Consider the following 26313-nt stretch of genomic DNA (forward strand, 5'->3'; position numbering starts at 1 on the left):
GCCTGCCTAAGGGCTTAAAACACAGCTAGGCCCAGGGAGGGTTACTGGGGCTGTTGGAGGGCTGAGTTATATTCGACAACGGAGGGCTTTTCACTCCACCTTCTGCCTGTGAGGAAGCCTTGAGGATGCAGCCCGACTGGCTATCTAAATAGCCTGGCAGGTGTTCTGTGCTTGCTGCCCAGGTCTGAAACTTGCCTGGAACAGGCAGGGCTCCTGCTTGCTCCATGGGGTCCAGAAAAGGGAGTTGCACAGTGGTTCCCTGTCTTTATTGCAAGGCAGGCCCCCAGGAATGCCAGGGCTGATGTGGTCTCCAAACACACACTCTGGCTGCTGGCTCTGGGTAGGGGGGAAAAGGGGGTGGGGGTGGTGAGAGGTGCAGGCAGTGAGGGGAGTTAGAGTGCAGAAGTGAAGGCCAGCCAGATATAGTGGATACTATATTGTGTGGCTGGAAGAGAAAGGGCAGAATGTGGGGTAGGGGTGGGAACAGGCCCCCTCAAGCTCAGAAAACTTAGGGTAAGAGAGGGCACCAATTTATTTTTAACAGTTTAAAAGCTTTCAAAGACTTTGGTAGATCCCACCCCCTACCTTTCCCCTTACTCCCTAGTATCTCCCCAATAAAAACTCATCTCCAGTCCATTCTGGGTGATATACCCATGCTCAGTAGGGACACGCCAGGAGAGCCTCAGGTCATCATGGTGTAATACCAGTGTGGAAGGTAGCTTGTGCCAGGCCAGGGACCCAAGCAGGCATTTGAATGGTGCCCAAAACCTAGAAGCAGAAAATTCCCAGAAGGCCAGGAATGAAAGATGGGCAGAGCGCATACTTGGTTTGGATGCCTACGTTGATCAGAATTCTCCCACCTCCTGACTGCAGCCACAATATTGACAGGTTGCTAAGAGTTCCTCGAGGGCTGGAGCCCATCCCAGGGAAAGAGGAAAGCTGCACAGCTCGGCCCTGCCAGACCCATGGAGGCGCATCGCTGACCTCTGTCTTGCTGTGGCAGGAAGCCCAGACTTGTTATATAAAAGATCTGGCCTGCAGTTGGAGCCTGAGCAGCAACACACAGCCTAGAGTCCATGCCTCTAAATCCGGCGGGGAAACGTCCGAGGCCAACCCTGCCTGAGTTGACACAGAGAATGCTATGTGAAGAGTGGGATGGAGGCTTCCTAGAAGTCTGGCAGCAGGAAATGACAGAGACAGGCTACATGGCAGCCTGCCATCTGACAAAGAGGGATGCATTCATGAGCTTACACACGTGAAGTAACCTCAAATCCTGCTCCTCCAGGAAGCCCTCCTTGACTACATACATTATTTGGGCTAAACACTACTCTCAAAAGAGAAAGGGGGGTGTGCTCCAGGTCGGTGACGGGGAAGCATGGCCTATCCTACTTGCCCTTTTCTAAGGGTACAGGGAGCAACAGTTCCCAGGGCTCCCAGGAAGTAGACCTGCTCTGTCTGCCACCTGGAGTGTGTTCTCCCTTCACTTTCTGTTCATAGATCTAAAGGGAGCCATCGATTTCAACAGCAGTAAATTCTTGTAGGGTCGACGTAGGGTATTCCCATGAGAATTCCCCTCCTCTGAAATGTGCCAGATACGTGGCCCCACTCATCCCTTGGCTGTTTGTTCACTGGCTGTCATGGAACTGGCACCCAGACTCACAGAGGCCAAATTTTGTTCTCATTTCCTTATTCTTCACTCCAACATGCCAAGAACAGTACTGGGCATTCAGACTCTCACTAATAACATTGGAAAACGGACCTCATTAAAAAAAATAAAGGAAAGAAAGGGACTGACGTGATGTGCTCAGAAGAGGAGGCAGGGTAAAGTGAGCGCACAAAACACGTTCACATTTGGCCACCACCCACCCCATCTACAGCCAGGCAGAGCGGGCACCGCCCACCCCCCCCTCAAGCTGCATAGGAAGAGCTGACTTGCCCAGTATCCCCAGGATGCTGCTTTGCCTCTGAGCCCGTATCTTCCTTCCTGAGGACAACTCATTTGTTCTGAGGTTGAACAGGAATAGGTTTAAACTACATCAAAAGGGAAAATGTTTGACTCTTAACAACATGACGGCTGAGATTGTTGAAGTCTTGAATCAGATGAAGAAATATCTTTGTATAATTTCACAGATGACTTCTTGCTCAGGCTAACACTATCTTATTCAAAAGCTGACAAATGGGCTGGATGATCTGCAGCGATTCCTTCCAAGCTCACGATGCTTAGTGAAAAGGCTGTCGTGAAGAAAGGGGACCTGGGCTCCACGGGACTCCAATGAGTCCATTGAAATCCCAGACTGAGCTGCTGGCTAGGGATCAACTCTCCATTATCTGAGAGCCTTCTACTCCTATTGCTCCAGTGAGATCTCTCCTGGCTCAACACACTTTTTGGCCACCTCTTCCAGTTGTCTGGGGAGTGCAAACTCAACTGAATGTTGGCCCCGGTTTAATTTTAGCAAGGTAAATCTCATTTTTTAAAACCTAGAATAAATTCCAAAATCAGCTCTTGCTTACCCACACATCAATACTCAAGCCAACCTGAAAAACCCAGATTGACTTCTCTCCCATCAGTCAGGTGCAATACATACTCATTTTCATGTAAGTTTACAAAGAAAACAGAGCTGGTAAACATTAGATGACAAAACGCTACATGGTGAATATGTACAGCCGAAACCCAAGACAAGTAATTTCAAGGACTGAGAGTTGGAAAGTAGACCAAAGGCCTCCTCAGCCAGCCCCTGCCCCTGCCCCCATCCTTATTCCTTGTCCAGTTGGGAGAGAGCATTACCTGGGTGGCCTTGTCATTGGTACAGCAGGTGAAGGCCCCATCGGCATCTCGTGGCCACTGGCCCAGGAGGTACGAGCTGAGGATGGTGTCCAGGGAGAATGTGCGTCGGACCTGAGGTGGCTGAGGCCTACACACGGGCTTTTCTGGGGCCACTGCACACGGGACGCTGGCTGGAAGAGAGCACAGCACGCCCCTTGACATCAGCATGGTGGGAAGAGGCATGGAAACCAACCTCCTCTCTTCTCTGAAGCCTTACCTGACTGCCACCTCTTCACTTGCATCCACCCCCTCCTAAAGGAATTTGAAGCTGCCCATAAAAGCACACACAGAGAGCTCTCCTGATTAACCAGCTGGCTGCTATCACTGGAAACAATTTGCACCATTTTGCTTTGGATTGGGATGACCTTATATACATGTCCTCCATCTTTTTCCTGTTCCTAATGGTTCCTGTGAAGTCTGAGGCCTCCATACTGAGTTTCCTGAGAGCAGGACTGTTTCCCATCATTAGAGAGGGAACGCTAAGTAGACAAAAACCAAATTTTCTTCCATCTTTTATCTCCCGCCCTTCTCCTTCCCTTCAGCACTCACTGCAGGGCTCCTAAGCACTACACAAATTCAACCAACTACCTGAAGAACTCTTTTTTTTTTTTAAAATATATGTTTTTATTCATTTCAGCGAGAGGAAGGGAGAGGGAGAGAGAGAGATAGAAACATCAATAATGAGAGAGAATCACCTACTGGGGATCGAGCCTGCAACCCCGGAATGTGCCCTGACCAGGAATAGACCTCCTGGTTCATGGATTGACACTCAACCACTGAGCCAGCCACACTGGCCGGGCTGAAGGACTCTTTTCTCTTTTTTTTAAATATATATATATATATATAAAATTGGTTTTTTACAGGGAGGAATAGAGAGGGATAGAGAGTTAGAAACATTGATCAGCTGCCTCCTGCACACCTCCCACTGGGGATGTGCCCGCAACCAAGGTACATGCCCTTGACCGGAATCGAACCTGGGACCCTTCAGTCTGCAGACCGACACTCTATCCACTGAGCCAAACTGGTTAGGGCTGAAGGACTCTTTATACTTCCTTCAGGATTGGTCAGCCCCAGGGAACCTAGATGCCTGAGACAAAGAAAATGATATAATATTGACTTTCAACTATAGAGCCTGAGGAGTCAGCTTAGGGAAATATCCAAGTATTTTGGTTCTCTCCTCTATCTCAGATTTCTGGCTAAATGGGACAAAAATAAAGCAATCATAAATGCATTCACTTTAATTTTACCTGGATTACAGCTTTCTGGGAGAAAGTAAAAGTTGAGATTGTTGATAACATGTAAGGGTTCCGGAATCATCTATAAGTTTCAATCATCTGGGTGGACCATGTTTTCCATGGCCACATTCAAAACACTACTAACTTAAGATCTGTAAGGTTCTTTCCTTTAAACAGAGCAAGATGCTTTCACATCTGTATTAATCCCTTAATAATTCATCTGTGCATTAAGCACAGCAAAAGGAACTGGGGATTGTAGGTATCAATAAACTTGAAGAGCTTGACATTTAAAAGACACTAACAGCCCTGGCCGGTTTGGCTCAGTGGATAGAGCGTTGGCCTGCGGACTGAAGGGTCCCGGGTTTGATTCCGGTCAAGGGCACATACTTTGGTTGCAGGTTCCCTGGCCCTGGTCGGGGTGTGTGCAGGAGGCAACCAATCGATGTGTCTCTCTCACATTGATGTTTCTCTCTCTCTGTCCCTCTCCCTCCCTTCCATTCTCTCTTAAAAAAGTCAATGGAAAAAATATCCTCGGGTGAGGATTAGCAACAACAAAAAAAGAAATCATACTGTACATATTTTGCAATGTGCTTTTGCCTTATATCATAACCACCTTTCCAAATCAATATACACTGATTTAAACACATTACAACATTGTAATTTAAATGATCTTAACATTTCTGTTAAAACTCTTCAAAGGCCCTCTTTTCAAGATGGTGATCAAAGGCCTCATGTTTTGGTCCCACTTACCTGCCCTTACATTTCACTCCTTTTCAAAGCCTCCATCCTGCACAAACTACACTACACAGTTTCCTACCCAGGTCCCGGGCCTTCCCTCCTCTGAGGTTTGCACATGTGTCCAAGGTTGAAATCTTATCAGTCCACCAAGGCCTGCCTCCACCTCCAAGAGCCTTCTGGATCCCCTGGAACAATCTCTCAGGATTTTCTCATTTCCTCCAGCACTTTGTACCCTTCTAGTACTTACCACCTTCTCTTTTGGATTATGGGTATGTGTGACTCCTAGATAATAAACAACCTGTGGCCAAGGACGGTCCCTAATTTATCTTGTACCCCTCCCAGTGCCCAGAGCATAGGGCTGGTGATTGGCAGGTGCCTAAGTATTTGCATAAAATAAACCCTTACTGTAAGGGTAAACTTGCTTTATACCATGGATTCCAAGTTTGCCTGCACATCCATGCTCAACCCACTCCCCCGGAGTAAAGCCACCCGAGCTGCTTGTCTCTTTTCCTCCAAGGCTCAGAAAGGCCCAACCTCTTTCTTCCCCATCCTGCGCCTTGTCGCCCTGTAAGTCAATGACAGGCACGCTGGGTTCAAGTTCCAACTTCATCTCCTACACTAGCTTTTCAATCACTCATCTTCCTATCACTCACCTTGCTATTCTGCACTTAAGATAAAAAAGCGGCAATCAGATATTTCTGGGAGCTTCTAACCTATGTCAGCAGCCAAGTCAGACACCACAATGCTGTGGCCCTCCGACAATGTCTTTAAGAGCCCAGCGGTGAGGTGAGGGCTCTGGAAAAGCAAGTTCACATGACAGAGAAGCAAAGGAACAAGGAAACAGGTGGGTAGCAGATGAGCAAGAAACTGGTATAAAGGCCAGAACGCCACAATCCTAATGGCTGTGTCATCCCTGTGTGAAGGGAGAGGGCTGTGGCTCCAGGGCTGAGAAAGAAGCGATGGGGAGAAAGATATCCTGGAGACACCTCTCCCAGTCCCTTGGCAGAAGTTGCTGCCTTTGCTCTACTGTGTTTATATAGTCCTCAAGTTTTGCCCCATCCCACAAAGTTTGTTAATGAATTGAATCTTCTATTTTCCCAGCAGCGTTCCAAGGAGCTAGGGAAAGACTGGTAAGGAAACCAACGCGCAGGGAAGCCCAGTCTCAGATTGGATTCAGTCACCCTGCAAGTCAGAGACAGTCCCAGATCTAAATCTAAGCTTCCCCCCTCCTATCTCAGTTCACTGGGGCTCCGGGCCCTCTTGCGTGAGGACATGCTCTGAGGCTGCTGGAACATCTCCTGGACACCTGGAGGAAGGATTGCCTCGTTAGCTACTTTTCAGGGAAGGAGATAATAGGCCTGACCTGAAGGTCAACAATGACCTTTTTCATTTTATGGGTTTCTTTGGGGGGGGGGAGGTTATGAAGTCTTTGAAATGTGGGGTTAAAGCATTCTGCTATCTTCTGGGGACAATTTACACCACACCCATGTTAAATCATTCCATTACCCTTCGTATCCCATCCATTCATGAGCTATAGCAGAGTTCCAATCTCAAGGGCAGCAGTCAATGTGGTACTTTACTCCCTGTGCTCCCTGGGCTAGGGAGGGCTCAGAGTCCTGGAATTTGACATGAGACTCCAACCACCACTCATTATGGTCAACTCTACATGCTTTCTGGCCACCTCTGACCAAAGTTATTTACAAAGACTCTGAGGACTTCATGGGTACTGACTTACTCCTCCATATACCAGCAACAAAACAAAACAAACAAAAAGCAAAACAAAACATACCCCATACATACAAAAGAAAGGGGGGGGGAGGGAGGGAGGCAGGGAGGAAGCGGGTAAGAGAGAGTGAAGGGAATGGGGGAAAATCAAGCACCTAATCCAGACCCAGCTGCCCTGGACACCTTCTTCTCTGCTAGATCTGCAAGGGTCTCACCACAGCTCGGTCGAACTAGAGGACTTGCCTCAGTTTCTTTTCCTCAAATGAGACAGCTGGGCCTCGCCCTATTTCTATAGTGACCACATCCTAGTGCAATGTGTTGGCACAGCTCCTAGGAAGCCACAAAATGACTGAGTTACCTTCTGTCTCAGAGCCCTCAGCAAGGACCTCTTCCCTCCCAAACCCCCAAATTCTTGGCACGTCCTGGCCCCTTGGAAGAGTCCATAAAGTGCCATGCTTCCTTCATGTCCAAAATATAGGGGAGGGGGAGGCATTTAAAAATTAGATTTTTATTTCAAAAATCTCATCCCAAATGGTTTGGGGAACACCTGCTAATTAGGGCACCAAAATTGATTAAGGGCTAAACCAAGGTGTCAAGTTCTCCCCAAATGCAACCCCAACTAAAGCCAAAATCAGACACATTTTGTTCCATCCTGGAGGGGGCCACAGGCTGAAGCAGTGTTCCCCCACCCGAATATGTGGGGGCTCAGACCGGAGGGATCTAGTACTGACTGCAGCTCTGCCCTCACTGCGGTATGACTGTAGCCAACACCAGGCAGCCTCCCTGGGCCTGCCCTCCCATCTGGCAAGCAGGAGCACGACTCCGCCTATATTCCCTCTTAGGGATGCTGTAAAAAACAGATGAGATACAAGTGCACTTGAAAGTCTTCATTAGCTAGATTAGGTCAAACCCATTGTCATAATCCCTCCCCATACCACAATCCTTTAGGATTAAAGGTGGGGGTGAGGGAGCCTAGAAAGAGGCTATCAGACAAGACAGCAGCTCGAGTTCTAGCCACCACTATCCTTTGGGAAGGTGCACATCTGCAGTGTCAAAGCCCTTCCCTTCACTGGGAAGTCTGACGCGGCATGGACACCCCCCTGAGTAAACGGCGCAGGGGCGGAAATAAAACTGCCTGGAGACGTGGGCATCAGCAGCTGCGGGGCAGCACTCAAGCTGTGCTACCCACTGAGACCCACCTCCGTGAGGAACAGCCCCTAAGAGAGCTCACAAGCTTGTCCCTCATGGGCCTCCCAGAAGGATCTAGGGAGTGGGCTCCTCTCTGCCACTGTGTGATGATGGTTAACGGAGGAGCTCTGAAAAGTAACAACGGTTGCTTGTGGTCAGAAGATGAACTGGTTTCATTTCTGGAAAGTACCCCTCTCAGATTTGGGAAACGGGGAGGAAAACAAGACAATCGGCTCTCCTATCTGAGGAGAGACGCCCGTATCATGACAGGCCATGACAGAGCAGCAGGCCGCCGGGGCACTGGCTGGGTGGCTGCGGGAGGGTGGAGTGTCCTGTTTACAGCGCTGTGGGGTATTATCGGCCCATCGCATGCAGCAGCCTCCGCGGCCCAACCACCTGGCGGGGCGCTTGGCACCGGGCCAGGCCATTTCACCCTGTAGCTGATCAGTGGCGGATGCTTTGGTTCTTGGGCAACGGCAAATGGAAAAAACAAAACAAACCAGCACACACCGGAGATAAGAAGCCTTCGTGCTATCTTCCAGAGCCACTTGGCCCTGGCTCCCAACTGCTGCATTTTTATGGCTTTGGGAGAGGGGGCTCTGAGGGCAGGGGACCAGCAGTCAAATGTCTGCGCGCTGGGGGACAGTCAATAGGGAGGAGAGCACACAAGGGCAGATAAGACACTGAGCCAAGAGTGGCTAGCAGGGGCCCGGCACACCGCAGGGGACCGACGGATTGCTTCGGCAAGCAGATTTTGCACGCCCACCACAGGCCAGCTCTGTGATAAGCACTGTGGTACAGGAGGAGGAGGAGGAGAAGCTGCTAACAAGGTTACAATCCCTAAGCACCTGAGGGACCCCAGCCAGCGCCTCTTCAGAAGGATCACCCAGTTGTCTCTGTGCTCTCTCCTATCCCCTCAGGCCTGACCACACCCGCAAACGCCCATCCTTGGTACCCAAAAGGTGACAGCTCTTAGAAGGGCAAGACAGGGTCAGGGGAAGGGGGAAGGCAGCAGATGGCGCAGGAAGTGGGGTGTTTGTGGCTGCCCTTCTCAACTTGGCCAGAGATGGACTGTGGGGCGGAGGCTTAGCAGCTCATGAGGAGAAATCAGGCCCTGACCACAGGGTCCTGGCTGAGCATCTAGGGGCGCTGCCTCACTTATTTTACTCTCATGTAGGAGACAGAAGCCTGGGAAATAAGACAAGGCTACCCTCCACCCATCCTCCATTAGCCTGAAACCTAGTGATCCCAAAATACCCGAGCGCAGGAAGAAGAAGAGAAAGGCAGCCAGTGAGACCTCACACGTGGCAAGAACTCAACAACTAGCAGGTCCAACAAACAAGCTATGAGTCACTTTCTCATGTTGTTGGGCTTTGAAGCATTATTAGCTCGAGTTGTCTCGCCTCCCCTCTTAAAGAGAACATAGCTCTTATTTATAACAAAAACTGTACATATGTTGAGGGAAATAAGAAAATGCAGATGAACAAAAAATGAAAACTAAAAACTATGCATGCCCCCACTCAAAGCTCACTACTGTGCCTATCTTTCCTGGCCTCTCTTCATGCACATGTGGGTGCATATATATTTTTTATAAAATGAGATCACATTATACACATTTTTCTACAATCTGCTTTTTTCAGTCACTGATCTTCAGTCAGGAAGGACAAGCGGGCCCAGGGCTGAGGCAGGGCACATGGTTTGCACATGCAGGGAGCAGGCGCTACACTGTCCCATTTCCTAGCGGTAATGCAGAGATTTTTTTTGGAGGGGGCGGGGGAAGGGGGATGTTAATCTGGAGATGAGCAAAGTAAAATAGGGATCCAGAATTCTAAACATTTCCCCAATAACAGAGTTGCAGTAAGTAGGGGAAGTCCCTCCTACAGCCTCACAGGGATTATTTTTCCATTTCGGTACACGTGCTGGGATTAAACAGTGCAGGCAGTCTTCTGAGCTCCCAGTGCTCCAGCACCGCTTAACTGCTTAACTCAGGGACGTGTGGGTTTTGGAGGGAAGTTGCGGTCAAACCGAAATCCCCAATCTGACTGTACAAGAGTTAGAACCCTCCTTGGAAAGCCCAAGGAGACCCCATCCATCCCAGCTGGGAAAACTAAACTTGGGCCTTTGAATACTTCTTTCAACACCAGGCAATAGCTCGTTTCAACCATAACAGGGAGAAGAAACCGAAGAAACTAGATTAAAAAGGAAGAAGAAATCAACAGTAACATCACATTTCCCTTACCAAGAAGGCTTACCTACCTAACGAGAGAAGAGCGATGAGATTTGTATGTGCATGGAAAACTCAGACAGGCCCTCGATTAAGTACTGACTCCATATTTAAGTGCGTAGCTCAACTGAAAGCGTTTCTGGCTACATGTCTGACTCCCCAGCGTGCAGACCACAGCTATAGGCAGCTGGAGAGAAGGGCCAGGACAAACCCATCTGGAGATGTCATTGTGGGGGAAATAAGGAGTATACTAGCACTAACTATTCACCATCAGCAAAGAGGAAAAGGATGACCCCACTGCGTGTGTGTGTGCGTGTGTGTGTGTGTGTGCGTGTGTGTGTGTGTGTGTGTAGAAAGAGTAGACAGCAGTTAGACATTTTGTTCAATTCTCAAGAAGCTGCAGTTAGAAAAGGAAGTGGGGTGAACTTTTCACCTTTTATCTCAATTCTCTGAAGAGTTCTGTAAGATTTTGACATTTTTAAAACAAAATACTAGCAATTACTGATTGGAGCAGGCTTTCCTTTGGAATCTACTTGGCCTTTGAAAAAATAGCAAAAATTGTGCATAGACTAGCCCTGTCTCCCTAAAATTAAAAAAAAAAAATCCTCACCCCTGCAGTTATTTGGGAATGATGAATTTCTTTCTCACAAGACAGACATAAACCCGTCAGTATCTTCACTTCTCACAATGAGCTGATTCCTATCACGTAGATGAGAAATCACAACTTCCAGCCAGCTCTTAGGTGGTCTTTTAAGATAAATGAGGTGAAGAACCAGCGATGGAGGAGGTTCAACTACAGCACGCCCTGTGAGAGGACAGTTGTGATTGAAACTGCACCCTGATTTCTGTTCTGAGTGCGTGCAGCCCATATACTCTCATGAGGTCTCCTCTGGAAAGGGAGGCAGAGCTCCCAAGTGTCACAGTTGGGGGGCCCGTGACACATCCTCATGTAGAGAGGTGAACTGACTTCTCTAATGCCACAGAGCAAATTGAGACACAGGCCTTTTTTCCCAATAAAGAATTTTTGAAACTACATTTCCTACACTTGCTTTTCATTGTCAGACTCAACTGTCATATGCCTGCCTTGGTCCAGGAGCCACTCCATGGATCCAAAGGGTCCTAATCCTTCCCCTTGCTAGGAACCAGGATGATCATACATACCTGGGTCTCAGGAACATTGCTTTACCAACTGGCATGTTGGGCGAGGGAAGGAAGACAATTAAGATGTGAGGGATCCCTTTTCTAGTGAGCAAAGTGGAAAACAAGTGAGAGAGAAAAAGGAAATAATAGAATTACTTTCAAATAGTCAAAGTAATTTTTCCTTTGTGAACCAACCACGACTTATTTTTAGCTCTAGTCAGCCTGCTTTCTCCCTGGCCTCAAGCAAACTTCTAGATGGCAATGTATGTGTAAATAATTGCTACTCAATTCGTATCAACCCACGTCACACAAAATACTTCAGACTTGGACAGAATGTGATGGCCCCATTTTGTTGCCTTCCCTACAATGATTCAAACCCCCTCCCCCAATTTTTTAATTCTTCTTTTGAATGGCTTATGTCAATACTTACATCCATTAGTGTGAATTCAGTATTGGCTTTATACAACTCCCAATAATATCCCAATCAGGAAGCGCCATCAATGGATACCAGAACTACTGGGGGAACAGAATATTTACATAATGCCAAAGTATCACCACATAAGCCACTTATTAAGAGAATTTTTTTTGTTAATCCTCACCCAAGGACATTTTTCCCATTAATTTTTTTTTGAGAGTGGAAGGGAGGGAGGAGGAAGGGGGAGAGAAAGAGAGAGAAAAACATCAAGGTCAGAGAAACACATTGATTAGTTCAGGGATCGAACCTGCAACCCAGGTACATGTCTTTGGGAATCAAAGCCACAACCCTTCGGTACATGGGCCAGTGTTCTAACCACTGAACACACTGGCCAGGGCAAGAGACTTTTTTTTTTTTTGCAAGAGGCTTTTTAAAAAGACACAACCAAACAAGAACCTTGACATTGGATCCTGGGTCAAAAACAACACAAAAAAGTTGTCAAAGGGGAAATTGAAAATGGACTGGATATAAGATGATATGGACTTATATATAATTTACTTAGTGTAATGATACTGTGATTATGTAGAATAATGCCCTTATTCTCAGGAGTAGCCACTGAAGTAAAGGGCAAAGTACTATGATATTTGCAACTTATTTTCAAATGGTTCACGAAAAAAGCACACAGGGATGCACAGATGTATGTTTGTCTAGACACACATATACATAATACACAAAAGGAAAGAAGAGAGATTAGATGATTGTGACTAAAAGTTATCAGTGAGTCTAGGTGAAGAATAAATGGGTATGCATTGTGCTTACAACTTTTCTGAAGGTTTGAAATTTTTCCAAAATAAAGTTGTGAGAGGTAATCATTTAAAACTGGGTTAATTTGGGAAGACGGCAATTCAGTTCACTCCCCTGCAAGGATCTGAACCCTTTAAAATTTCACACGTGGCAGGTCACTCGGGTCACTGCTCTGGATTTCTAATTTGGGGAAAGAGAAGATGGGCGAGAAGAAATGAAAGTGACTGAGGCTTAATCTGAGGCAAGAAATTGAAAGATGTAAATCAGTACAACGTAGAATAAAAATACTATGTGAAGACTTTAAACCATATTAAGAAGTGTCACGTCATCCCAAGAAGAGCAAGACTGGGGGTAGGACTAAGGGGTTCCTATAGGTCCAGAAACACAGTTGAAGCTGGATATAAGCTCGTATAGGCCCAACCAAGTTACCCCTGGGGATTCATTTGCCATTATTGCTCTTCAAAAGGAATGTAGAAACCAGATAGATCCGAGGGAAGATGGATAAGGATGACTAAAGGGACGATAGGTAGATTCCAGGAGGAAGGTGAAATTAATTAGAATTTATCAGTCTTCTGTGTGGGTGCAAAAATAAAGTGTAGTAAAAAGACTTTAATTAGGAGACTCTAGTGAGGTAAAAGGAAGAAGTTGCTCATCAGAACTGAATGAGGGAGATTGCAGCATCTACGAAGGAACAACTCCAGGAAGAGATAATTATATGCTTCCAGATGTCTCAGTGTTCACCCCGGAAGGCAGTATGTTACATCAGAACAGTCTGAGGCTCCACGAGTTCTAGAATTCCCCAACCATGAAAGGGTGAATAAGAGAGGCTTCTTGACCAAATCAGCTAAATTAAAAGCTCAGAGTTCATGTTACTACCTGGGGCAAAATAAGTTAAAGAGAGAAAAAAGGCACAAAGTCAAAGGGAGACTTGCCTTACCTAGGCTGGTCAGACAGCTGTGTTGTGGGCTCCCAGATGATGTCCCCCACCTCCTCCCCCAAGAAGATTATAAATAGCACTCAATTTACCTATGGCAAGCCACAAGCAGGTCTGGTCACATGACTGGATGAGCTGGAGTAAACACCCCGTAGACATCAGCGCTCAGAGGGCAGGTTTGCTCACTTGCTACACCTCATTAGTTTGGAATCTGTCAGGACCTCTGCTTTTATCCCTGGTTCCTTTTGCTGGGGTGGGGCAGCGGGGAGCAGGGCTATAGGGAGCAATTGCTCAGTTATGTTCCTCAGGGCCAGGAAGGTACAGTCACAGAATTTGCTTTGTCTTCAGGGTCTAAAATCCTATTAGTCATTCTGCTCAACCCTCACAGCCTTGAAAAGCTATGTGGGCCTGAGTCCCACCGGTAGAAAGTCTTCTCTGGTTATCTCCATCTCCTTACTCAAGTTCTACTCCGTGTGCCCAGCTTCAGAGAGGAGATACCCGAGACCACGACACCCCATCTAGTGGTTCCCCACCTGGCCTTGGACATTCTGGAACTGACCCAGCCTAACCTCAACTCAGTGGCAAACTCCCAGACTGTGTCTACAGGTGGAAAACCCCCAAAGTGTGCTGGGCAACCTTCCAGGTCAGCCCCTGCTCTGACGCCCTGGTCTTGCCAGTTGCTCAGATCTCCTAAGGGAGGCTCAAAGGTTGCGTAGAGCCTCCAGGGTAACCCTAGCCTGAAAAGCAAGATTAGATGGCCCCTCCAGAAAGAGCCTTGACAGGTCTGCCACTGGCAAAATCTATCCTAATATCAGCATATGCCTGACCACTGATGACTTCATAGCAGAAGGATGCTGGTCAGCTCACCTCACCACATGGGCTTCCAGTCACTGAAGTGACACCATCTTCCCTGTAAGAGATGGGCTTTGGATCTGGTTCTTAAGTCACGAGCTGCTTAACAGTAATGCCATTTTCTTTTATGAGTCTTATCCTCCTGATGCAAAAGGGAAGCAGTTTGGAATGTTAATTACCAAGGCGTCCTATCCACGTCTCTAAGAACCGAAAGGAAAGGGCTCAGTTGTCCCGGTCCCTTCTAAGCAGGCAGCTGTGGCCATTCGCGCAGCTGCTCCAACGCAGACTTCTAAGCTGCAGACAGCCCACTGGGTGGTTCTTTTTTGCATCGTGCCCTCATTCTGGATGCCCATCCACCCAGCACTGATTTTGGGCAGACAGAGCCAAGAAGAATCAGAGAATAATGGGGAGCAGATAGAACTCAGTAACTGCCTAAGAGCAACTGCCTAAGTATGTAAGCTGGGTAATAATATAGTAAATGCTCATGGGTCTATTTTACATAACTGGCTGGAGCCCATGAAAAAAACCCTTTGATGCCAACTGAACCACAGTCTCACGGCTCTAGGGTAGCTGCAGGGAGACATTCCAGATAAAGGACACACACGAAAGCTAGAGACTTTTTAAAACCTGTTTTTTCTACATAGGACTCATTTACTTACCCCGATTCTGGAAAACTAGGGGAAATATCAGTAAGTAAAAATGTCAGGGATAATTCAAGTGCCTTCGTGGAGCACTGATGGATGTATACACTGTGGTTTGGTGTCAGAGTAGCGGGGCGGGAAATAAAGATCAGTGTCTGAACCTCTACCTCCTTCTGCTTAGCAGTCATCATCGGATCCACCCCTCCTTAGGTCAGGTAGGTTGTGGAAAGTTTCATTGACCAAGAGTGAAACCTCCCTTTGTGTTTGAAGTTGTAACTCCTGTCCACTTGGTCAGGCATTCTGTAATAAGCCATATAGATGCTCTCTCTCAGGTTCCTGTACATTCAGAAGACAGTTGGTACAATAAACCGACTGGTACACAGCTGAGGAAGCTATCTGGCTCAGGCCCATAACCTGGCATCGCTTTCTAAACCAAATTCAACTCTTTCCCCCTCAGAACCTTACGATAAAAATGCAAAATGGTGCTCTAGCTCATTTGGCTCAGTGGATAGAGCATTGGCCTGCAGACTGCAGGGTCCTGGGTTCGATTCCCAGTCAAGGGCACATGCCCGGGTTGCAGGCTCGATCCCCAGTAGGGGGCATGCAGGAGACAGCTGATCAATAATTCTCTCTCATCACTGATGTTTCTATATCTCTCTCCCTCTCCCTTCCTCTCTGAAATCAATAAAATTAAATTTAAAAAAAGCGAAGTGGTATACTCAGTGGCTCTGGTGCAAGAGGGCCTTCTGATTTCATGTATTTTATTTAAAAAGTAGAGTGAAGAGCACAATAAGAGTGTTTCTTAGAGTAAGAAAACAGTTTTCTCCTAGAAAGTCCTGGACACCCTGAATATGCTCCGTGAGTGTCAGCAGACTGCTGTGACCCTGCCGATCCCTCTGCTGGGTCAACGTGGGGAATGGACTGGGCTCGGACACAGAGCAGCAGGCACCCCACCTTGTTCAGCTTGATTATTAAGAAAAAGATGAACTCTCCTGAGAGGTGACCTACTATAACAGTCAATTCATGGGCCCAAATCTGCCTCTGCCCCAATGGGCCACATGAACTTAGATGAGTCATTGATTTCCATCTGTTAAATGGGAAGAACTGGAGATGGCATGAGGATGGTAGAAGAAAACTTCTCCCAGGGTACAAATTGGTCTGGCATATATTCGTTTTTTCAACTTTTTACTTGGAAATGATTTCAAAATTATAGATGCAAGAACAAGAATAGCACACAGAACACCCATATAACCTTTACCCAGATCCGCCTATTGTTAAATATTTGCCCCACTTGCTTTATCATGTGCTTTCTTTCACGTGTACTTTTTCTCACATACGTATATACTCTTCCACATTCACACTCGACACACACACATTCACACCCAAGATACACACATTCAGATAAACACAGGCCATCCTTTGTTGGGGTTCTGTGTGGTGTTTTATTTGAAAACAACAAGGAAGTATCAGAGGGTCCGGAGGTTCAAGATGAAGAGAAAGCAAAAGAGGCCTTGCTACCTGATGCTTCCACAGCTCTGCTCCTTCTCCCTCCCTCCAATGCAAACAGCAAGCTCTCAAGTGTTCTGGTTTAGAGATGAACTATGAAGTGGACTGGGACCAGAAAAAGTACTTGTTACAGAAGATAGTTGGTTACTCTTATCTTTTTCTTTAAACAACAAAAACCACAAAAAACAACCACAAAGCATTTATATAAACCATGGAAATAGCTTTATTATACAAAATAATATTTATAATATTTGTTTACAATGGGATTTTATTTTATAAAGCTGGGAAGTAACTGGGAAAGAAAGGTTCCACATAGCATATGGTTATTAGAACATTCAAGAATTCTACACAGAATCTGGTTTTGTAAGAGAAGTAAGGAGGTAAGACCGCCCATAACCCTGTCGGGAGGGCTAGGTGACCTCTATGAAGCAGGCCAGGCAATTCTCCATGATACCAAGCCCCTAGATCGGCGGTTCTCAACCTGTGGGTCGCGACCCCTTTGGGGGTCGAACGACCCTTTCACAGGGGTCGCCTAAGACCATCAGAAAACACATATATAATTACATATTGTTTTTGTGATGAATCACTATGCTTTCATTATGTTCAATTTGTAACAATGAAACTGGGGGTCACCACAACATGAGGAACTGTATTAAAGGGTCGCGGCATTAGGAAGGTTGAGAACCACTGCCCTAGATGGACTTCCTCCTGAATTCAAGTCCCCGCTGTTCCCCTTACCGGCACATGCTTGTCTCAGAAAGGCACTGTCAGTATCACAATGACTCCAGTCCAGTTAACCTAAAGCTAGGAGAGGGAGACCTGCTTAGGTGGAGCACGGCAGGGGCGTTGGCGGAAGGTTTGCACCAGGGTTTTCCTACACAGAGGACTAAGTTGTCATCATGAGGGAATGTCACCTGCACCGACCCTCAACCATAGGAATGCACCACCCACATTTATCCCTAGTTGTTTTTATGGGTTCCATATAGTCACAGATAAGAAAGATACCCTTTTCTATAAGCTCCATCTTAAGAAAATCTCCATATGACCCCAAGCTTTGGAACAATGATCATGGCCCCTTAGACCAGTGGTTCTCAACCTTCTGGCCCTTTAAATACAGTTCCTCATGTTGTGACCCAACCATAGAATTATTTTCGTTGCTACTTCATAACTATAATGTTGCTACTGTTATGAATCGTCATGTAAATATCTGGTATGCAGGATGGTCTTAGGCGACCCCTGTGAAAGGGTCGTTCGACTGCCAAAGGGGTTTCGACCCACAGGTTGAGAACCGCTGCCTTAGATGCTTAGAGGCAGGAAAACCCTGCCTGTCTCCTGGGCCCTACCTGTCTCTGGTGAGCTTCTGATTCAACATGGAAATTGCTTATCTCCAACCAGTTGGGAACACTCAAAAGCCACCACCATATCACACACCTTCCAGTTATGTAATAATGTAATAATAATGTAATAATCACCACCTTCCAATTAGCCACACCAAATAGATAGTCACTTATGGGGTGTTAAAGGGACACACTTCTCTACAGCCCATTTTCCTTCCCAATGACTTTTTGCTTCTGGAACACAGGTGTACAAGTAGAAGGGAAATAAAGACTGGGCATGTGCCGGGCAGACAGCAGAGCATGCCAGCTGGGGTGGAAATTTATAACAGGCTGTTCAGACTGTGTAGGAAGAGCCCTGGGATCAGGAGCAAAAGGGCTTTCTTAGTCACATGGTGGGCAAGTCACTTCCTTTCTGGGCCTCAGTTTCCTTATCTGCAAACACAACTAAATGCCACCTGCACCTGAAGGATTGTCGTGTGGATGGATGAGTGAGAAACATTCCAGAGCACCGAGTGTGAGCAACAAAGAGCTAAGCAAATGGTACACATTGTCAAAACCAGGGGTCCTCAAACTACGGCCCACGGGCCACATGCAAATACAAATATTGTATTTGTTCCCGTTTTGTTTTTTTACTTCAAAATAAGATATGTGCAGTGTGCATAGGAATTTGTTCATAGTTTTTTTTTAAACTATAGTCTGGCCCTTCAATGGTCTGAGGGACAGTGAACTGGCCCCCTGTTTAAAAAGTTTGAGGACCCCTGGTCAAAACTAATGATCTATACTCTCCAGTTCCCTGAAAATATAGATGAATTTGGGGGCCTACCAGAGTTGGGATTCACAAACTCTTCCTGTCCACAGGCACCTGTTTTAGTCTTCTTCTGTAAACACAGAGCTACCCAGGATTTCGATTCTAATAAGGAACAGTCCAGGTGCTGCTCTCAGCATAAAGATGTGCACGTACTCATGGATGTGACTCACATCGCCCTCCTCTCCCCAATCTCTCAATCCAGACTACGTAATTCTGTGAGAGCTCTCTGGTTGCATCCCCTCTGTCATGCCAAATGCAACTCCACCCTCCACCCCACTGTGTATGTCCTATCTGATGGGCAAGAATTACAAAGACAATCCCAAACAGGGGCCATGCGGCAGGTTCTCAGCCAGCTTGCAGGTGTGGGGCAGGGAGCGCACGTGTTATCAACGGAGGTTCTCTCAACGCTGTGTGGGCGATCAAACATGCACAGAGCACAGAAAACCCTGAAAGGGGAGGCAGTGTGTGGGGAAGAGGAGGGAAGAGGAGGTTAAGAGAAGCTGCCTTTGTTTCTTCCCAATCACATTTTCACTCTTTTCGGTAGCCCCCCATTGAGCAGGTTTAGGCCATTTTGACTGCACCACCAGGCCCGGGGTTGACAACTTTAAAGGCAGGGGAACACAGACTCCACGGATGACAGCGTTTGTGCCCAGGGGTTGGGGGATGATAATGAGCATCTCTTTCCAGCATTTCCCCTCATGGCTAGGGAAGAAAAGGAGAAACAGCAGTGCTTTGTATCACAGGATGGCACCTGGCCCGGGAGAGGGGGCTTCCAGCCTGATCACACCTCTGAAGCCACCCGAGGAGCCAAGAGACAACTCCACTCCCTGGCCTCTCACCCACATCCACTTCTAAGCCTAAAGCCAGGTAGTCTGGCTTTTTTACAAAATCCTAAACATTGGCTGTTTCTATGGATCAACCTGGTAACTAACTACCCAAGTCACCCTCTGGCTTTAAGTGTGTGGGAAGAGAGTCTACAGGCCTAGCAATGACATCCATGGAAATGCCACCTCTTTGCCACCAGCTGGGCTTCAAGCCCAATGAATAGGAGAACAGTGATTTAGAGAGAGAGAGAGAGAGAGAGAGAAGACTAACACTTGGGGGTTGGGGAGCTTATAAGTAGCTGAAGAGAGGTGTTATAAAGGGGCATAGTGTATGGGGACCAGAAGTGGGAAAAGCCACTTCAAGTGAGCCTGGGGGAAGTGTGGCTCACTCTCCCCACCCCTGTTGCCTTTCCAGCAACTCAATCCAACAAGTATTTATTGAGCACGGCACTCCCCATCTGCCCTCACCCTCCCTCTGCAAAAACACTCAAATCTGTTCAAGCTGCAGGGTGAGTTCCATTGCACTTGAACTTGAAACATGAGGTGCCTACCTTTTAAAAAGGCAGGCAGACAATTTCTAGCATGAGGCAGAAAGGACTAAAGTGATTTGGGAAAGTTAAGGAATACAGCTGATCAGACAAGGCCACATCAGTGCCACTTCTGAAAGGAAAAGGAGAATAAAAACTTCACCCTAGAGAGAATAATATGATGCCCAATAAAAATTTTAAAAAGCCTACTCAAACCCCAGTAATTCTCTAATTAAGCCCACCTAACACTGAATACGGTATTCCTTCATCCTATGTGACCTCCAGCTTGAATTTATACTTTATTCACCTGTGGACATGTCAGTTATTTGCTTTTAGAATTGTATATCTAATGCTACCTTTGCCTCTCAAGGAGGTTAGACCTCAAGGCTCTCCTGCATGTTTCCATTTAGGATCAGATGATAGGTTATTCAGGTGGCGGAACTAGTAGTAGACTAGACTATACTTGTTAACATAGTCCCCCCTCCAAAAACCACCCACCACTCACAAAATAGGGAGCACAAGGTCAAAGAAGAGGCATCCCAAACGTACAACTCTGCACTGCCAAACACTGTGCAAGTCTAAGAAGTCACAGTCAGTCACCCCTGAGAGGAATCTCCCCCCGTCCCCCAATCATAGGCCTGCTGCTTCAGGTCAACCAAAACCTCCTGAGGAGTCTTCCCAGGCCTCCCCCAACCTCCACCCCTTTTATTAGGGAGCTGGAAAGCTGCTAACGTGCAGGCAGGGCTGAGCCCACGGCACTCTATCCACCCCCAGTGTCAGCTGTCTGTGGCTGGTGAGCAGGGCAGGGTAAATGTCTGTACACAGCCCCGGCTGCAGCTCCAGGTTCCCCAGGGGCTGGAGTTAAAAGTTTTCCTATTATGAAATACTTCGATAGCATTCTTTTAAGTCTGTTAAAGCTACCCTTGATTGGCTGTGGTGCTCCCACACAGCAAAAGTCAATTGAGGCTTATTCAAGCCTAAGGATAAACATTTAAATGACTCCAAGCTGGGCGTTCAGCTTTGTAGTGACCCCAGCAACAGTGTGGAGGAAGCAAAGTGCCAGTTTTCAAAACCAGGTTTGGTGGGGACCAGGAGCTGGAGGCCTGAGTGTGAACAGCCAGCTGTACAGAACTTCCCACCATACAGCTATTCCCACCAACAGCCCCTTCCCAAGCTCCCCACGACTGGAGAGGACCTGGAGGTCAGCGTTTGTTTTGGGCCTAACAGTGTGAATAGATCTGGCTAATGTTTGGTTAATTCATAACCCAATAACGGGAGCCCTCTGTGAAGATTCCGTTCAGGCAGAGGTAGGAAGTTATCAGCGTTCCCACCCATCTTTCCTCCACCCCCACCCTTCCCTGCGCCCTCTTCTATTCACTCAGAGGGAAGTAAAACTTACTCACCCACGAAGAGATTGTCCACTCTCACTAAACTAACTTGCTGGTGGTCACCCACCTTGACTCTGAATTGGGAAGGAAACACAAAGATTTTCCCTTCCAGCCCCTTAAAAAGGCTCCAAACTGCCTGTGGAATAAGAGTAAGCCCAGGTAAGTCTAGTAAAGCATGTGAGCTAGTGTCAAATAGCATCTCTATATATAAAAGCCTAAGCAACCGAACGACTGGTTGACCGGTTGCTATGACGTGCAATGACCACCAGGGGACAGACGCTCAACGCACATGATCAGGCTCCCTCCTGTCTGGATCGGGCCTGCGGGGATCGGGCTCCTCCTGTCTGGATCTGGCCTGCAGGGATCAGGCTCCTCCTGTCTGGATTGGGCCTGCGGGGATCAGGCCAAAACAGGCTATCCGACATCCCCCAAGGGGTCCTGGATTGCGAGAGGGCACAGGCCAGGCCAAGGGACACCACTGGTGTACGAATTCGTTCACCAGGCCTCTAGTTTGATATATAGTGTCAATAAGAACTCAAAACCAGACCTGTCCCTGGAACATGTCACACCCTAAAGTTGAATCCTTTGGCACAAAGGCTCTCCCTGAGAGCTCTAAGAATACAGGGGAGGAAGCTCAATTTCTAACATTTCCATTAAAATCAAGAGATAGTGTGGCCTTGGTGCCCATCATACTATTCAGTATAAAATAGCAGAAAATGCAGGGTAAGTGTTCTCTGGCTACTAAAGCCCACCAATCACTTTGGCAATACTCATTTTTTGCAATCCTGCTTCAAATGTTCTGGAGATCTATCTATATCTGGAACCAGAGAGAATGATGTCTTCTTACCACACCCCACTGTTGTTTTCACCTCTCCTCCACAGACCTCAAATGGTTGAAATATCCTAGTTCTACATTACATAAGTGGAGAACTTCCATCCTATACAATAAAAGCCTAATATGCAAATTGTCCCCTCCGGCAGTCGTTCAACAGGGAGACAGGGAGTTTGACCGCTCACTATGACATGTGCTGACCACCAGGGGGCAGCGCAGAACATGGTGGGCATTGGCGACACAGTGCTGGCAGCGGTCGGCAGTGGAGGCATTGCTGGCCCTGATGAGAGCAGGACCACAGTGGGATGGTGGAGCAGGTGAGTGGGTGGCGCCAGGCCAAGAAGGGTGCGAGCAGGGGCCCAAGTGCTGCCCAGGGCCCAGAGGTCAGCTGGGACCTTCCCTTCCACACCAGATGCTCGCGCTTTGATTGCTGGCCAGGCCTAGGGACCTGATGTGCACGAATTTCATGCACCGGGCCTCTAGTATGTACATAATTTTCTATCTAAAATACTGAAGAACACATGGACCCAGTCCTTTAGGTACCAAGGGATAAAGCAGATAGGTACTGTGCCCCCCAATTTCAAGAATGCCCTTGCTGATAATATTTAAGAGTCAGATTATTTCAGTTGTGCATTTTGCTGACCAGGCGCCTGGTACCAGCAAAACCGTCAAAAGCAAGTTAGCAGTATCAGGCTGGGAAGTGCCTGGTGGTTAATACTTCCCAAACAGAAGGTAACTTCACTCACAGGGTTTTAAAGAATAATTGCAGCTCTTAAAAGAGGTAAAGAAACTGCACCCCCAAGCTTCATTACAGCAAGATGGCTCTTTGGCATAGAAAAGTTGCATTCTATTCTAATCTCCAGGCTGTTTCTGGCATCAGGGTCCAAAAGGACCATGGTTTGATGAGGGCTTCCTCCCAGGCTCTACCATAAGCAACCTCCTTTATGTGGTTCCACACCTATCTAAACACCCATCCCCCAAGAACTAAGTTTTCAAAGCATTGCAAGGAAAAACGTTTAATAATTACCAACAGCATTGCTGATAACAATGCTGCCTTATATTCATTGAAACGACCATCTTGGAAAACCTTTAAAATAAACCCTTCCTATGTCCCTGTGGGGAAGCCAGTATTTTAGGGCAGCCGTGACTACTGCCAGCTCACAATGATCTGTTCAGAAAAATAAAAGGTAACAAGAAAAATCCAAAACAGGAGATAAGCTTCAAGTAATTTCCATCTGATTTTAAAATGTGCTCACTGCAGTTGGGAGTTGTTAGGTTTGCAAGGCGGGTAAGTGGGAAGGGGGCACACATTTGCCTAACAGTTAAGCTTTTATGTAAATCCAGATTAGCTTATGTCTATTGAACATATGTCACCTGAAAACGGTGGGGGTGGGCAGCCTGGATTCACATGTGCTGATCTTCCACAAAGATGGAGGACCAGAAGCTGATAACCCCTTTTGCTTTACCCCTAAAATACGTGTGGGGAGACAGGCTTGTTAGTTTTCTTTACCTCTTTAAGATTTTCTGAGGAGGTGGGTATTACACACATTTGAAGCTGATCTTTATATAGGAATAATGGTCAGGAACACTGTTTAAGACAAAGATAGGCTCACTTTTTCTAATAAAGTGCCAAGTAGTAGTAAATATTTTTGTCTTGCAGGCCAAATGGTCTCTATCACAACTACTCAACTCTGTCATTGTTGTGCAAAAGCAGCCACAGACAATACCTAACTGAAGGAGCATGGCTGTATTCTGTAAAACATTATTTACAAAAACAGGCAGAGACCTGGACTTAGCCTGTAGGCCCTAATTGCCAACCTCTGGTTTAAGAAGGTCTGGTGGGCAGAGCAGGTACAGAGGCAGCATTTGGCTTCTCCAGCACCCGCCTGGGGCTAGTCCACTGGAGAAGAGTTTGCAAGGCTGGATTAAACATTAGCTTCATTCGAAGGCTATGGAGACAGAGACACTTAACAGGATAAGAAGACTGGAACCCCAAACAATGTTACCTCTTAGTACCATTTTGTCCATCATCATTGGTCCTAGAAGGACATAAACATTAACAGCTTCCAAGAGACATAAGGCACAGATGATAATTTAATTAAAGGAGGAATTTCAGTAAGAAATTTATCCTGGGTTTCTATTACCCACTAGTGGCTCTTAGTTTTCTTAGAGTTGACCTTTATTGTTCCCTCTACTCTCTTCTGCCTTCCACATCCCTAGCCCAGGCTCATAAAATGAAGCCATTCCTTACTTTATGAAGACGTCCCTTATGGATGAATGGTCACAGAAGGTAAATCCTGCTCTTTACATCATAACTTTTTTACAAGGTCTAATATATCTTGTCAAGAACACAGCAGGGTGTGTGGTGGAGAGATAACTGCATGGTGCTGAGAACTACATCACTCTGAGATGGGAAACAGAAACAGTGACGACACTTAATTGTTCCTGAAACCCAGTCCCCGCTCACCTGCCTTTTTAAACAGTTGGGTTTCAGAGCTCTGTTTTAAAAAAGCTCATTTTAAAAGATGAGGGAATGGAAGTGCAAAAGGAGGCCCTGAAATTCTGAAACCTGCAGTACTGGTTTCAGACCAATATGGGTTTGCTCTTTGAAGCCTGAAAAGGCAATGGGGCTCTGGCCAACAGTGCTCTCACCTTGGCTAGGTGGAAAGAATAACAATATAAGTAGCAGCAAACACTTTTATAGCACCTTCTATGGGACAAGCACTGTTCTAAGCATTTTGTACCTACTACCTCATATGATTCTCAGGATGTTGATAGTATTATTCACATTTTGCAGATATGGAAATTTAGGCACAACAGTTAAGTAACTCCTCTAAACCACACAGTTAGTAAGGAGCAGAACCTGGATTCAAAACCCAGTCATTCTGGCACCCAAAGCCGTTCTCTTAAGGGTTTATGACTGCAAGATGTTTCCTTCTAGCACATATGGCCTACAGAAAACCACTTCTACCACTTCTCAAGGCCAAAGAATGGAAAACAGTCTGAACACACATAAAGGTTAAAGTTAACATGCAAAAAACCTGATGTGCTCCCAAACCAAAGGCCAGGTACAGTCCCTTAATGTCTGGCCACAAAGGAGTCCTCACACTCAGGCCACTCTTTCCCTCTTCTATCTTTCCTCTCTCCTACCTCACTGAAAATCTACAAATAATCCTACTACACTAAGCACTTTATTAATGCCTCTGGGATATCAATAGGTAAAGAAATAATCCATCAGCCCAATCCCTATGCAAAGGATCACCCACCTTGTCCTAAATAATTTGACAGGTAATGCAGAACTCTAGTTCCCTATGTTTTTACCAGTGTCTTAGAGCCCCTGGCCCTATAAAAGGAACAGGTCATGTAAAGAACCCAGTCATCCAAACCTACACTCATCTCCTTTCCACAGCATTCGCCAGTGTTTGTCTTTTTAATATAAATGCTATGGTAGACACAGAAAAACTGCTCTTAAAGTATTACTGCTAACCAATTTCTAGCTAGTACACAGGCAGGCTTTCTATTGATTTCTACTAAAAGTGACTAAGGTTCTGGTGCTTGCTGTTACACTAAGTTCCCCGGACTCCAAGGAAGCCTAAACAAAACCAACAGGTTTGTAGCCTTGTGGTTTACTTTACAGCTCATGATAGGCATGAGTTTGTCTGAGCGTTGCTTCGCTCTACACCACCAGATTCTAGGCATACTTTTACTAGTTGGTCACCATCTTGCTACCAGATTTGACCAAGTTTCTGCATTCCAAGATGCAATGCTAACATTTACAGTGAGGTCCGGAGAGACTTGGCTTTCTCCTTCAGAGACCTCTTAGTCTCATTCTTACCTAGAAGGCAGGGTAGCAGCTATGCTTTCGGGAGGGGGATGTGTAGGAATTAAGCTCAAGAAACTCTGCTTAGGGAATGTCATTAACGGTTAGATGGCAGAGACCATGACTTTTGTACATTTGGTAGACTCGGGGGCTTTGGAAGTGTGCAGTGATCTCTTCACATATGGTGTGAATCAAATGCAAGCCTCACTTTCAACTTATTGCCAACTTCTTCATGCAAGTAGGTGCCTTTTCCTATTCCTCACTGCCTGCATTTGGGGTGGGGGGGCATCACAGCTTGAGTGTGAAAGTCAGGTAAGCTTACTCCCCCCTAGTTTCCCCACACCAACATCAAGCTGCTAGTAAGACACTGGTTCAGTGCTGCTCAGAAAGTGGGGTATTTGCCACAGTGTACTTGATTGTAGCCCTCACCCACTGCACGTTGGCCAGAAGTGCCCCGGGCTTCATGTCAGTAGATGCAGGTATGAGCTAATTCCCCAGTAGTGATGTCTCTGTAGAAGTCCGAAGTCTACTTGCTTATTATAGCATATTTC

General features: G+C 46.6%; 1 protein-coding gene across 5 annotated transcripts in view; it reads right to left on the reverse strand.

The window, feature by feature from the left end:
- Nucleotides 1-26313, reverse strand: part of FAM117A (family with sequence similarity 117 member A) — a 60434-nt gene that overhangs the window by 13760 nt on the left and 20361 nt on the right. For 2 of the 5 annotated variants that reach the window (XM_023762591.1, XM_014464509.2), the window contains exons 1-2: nt 13320-13416; nt 2786-2955 (exon numbers count right to left, since the gene is read on the reverse strand). In XM_023762591.1, coding sequence (XP_023618359.1) covers nt 2786-2955; nt 13320-13386 — 237 coding nt within the window. In that variant the 5' untranslated portion in view covers nt 13387-13416. Of the gene's footprint in view, nt 1-2785; nt 2956-13230; nt 13253-13319; nt 13417-26313 lie in introns of those variants that run through there. The other 3 variants (XM_006098953.3, XM_006098952.2, XM_006098954.2) reach the window with 2 other exon arrangements.

The sequence above is a fragment of the Myotis lucifugus genome, unplaced genomic scaffold (genome assembly GCF_000147115.1).
Source record: "Myotis lucifugus unplaced genomic scaffold, Myoluc2.0 scaffold_254, whole genome shotgun sequence".
NCBI lineage: Eukaryota > Metazoa > Chordata > Mammalia > Chiroptera > Vespertilionidae > Myotis > Myotis lucifugus.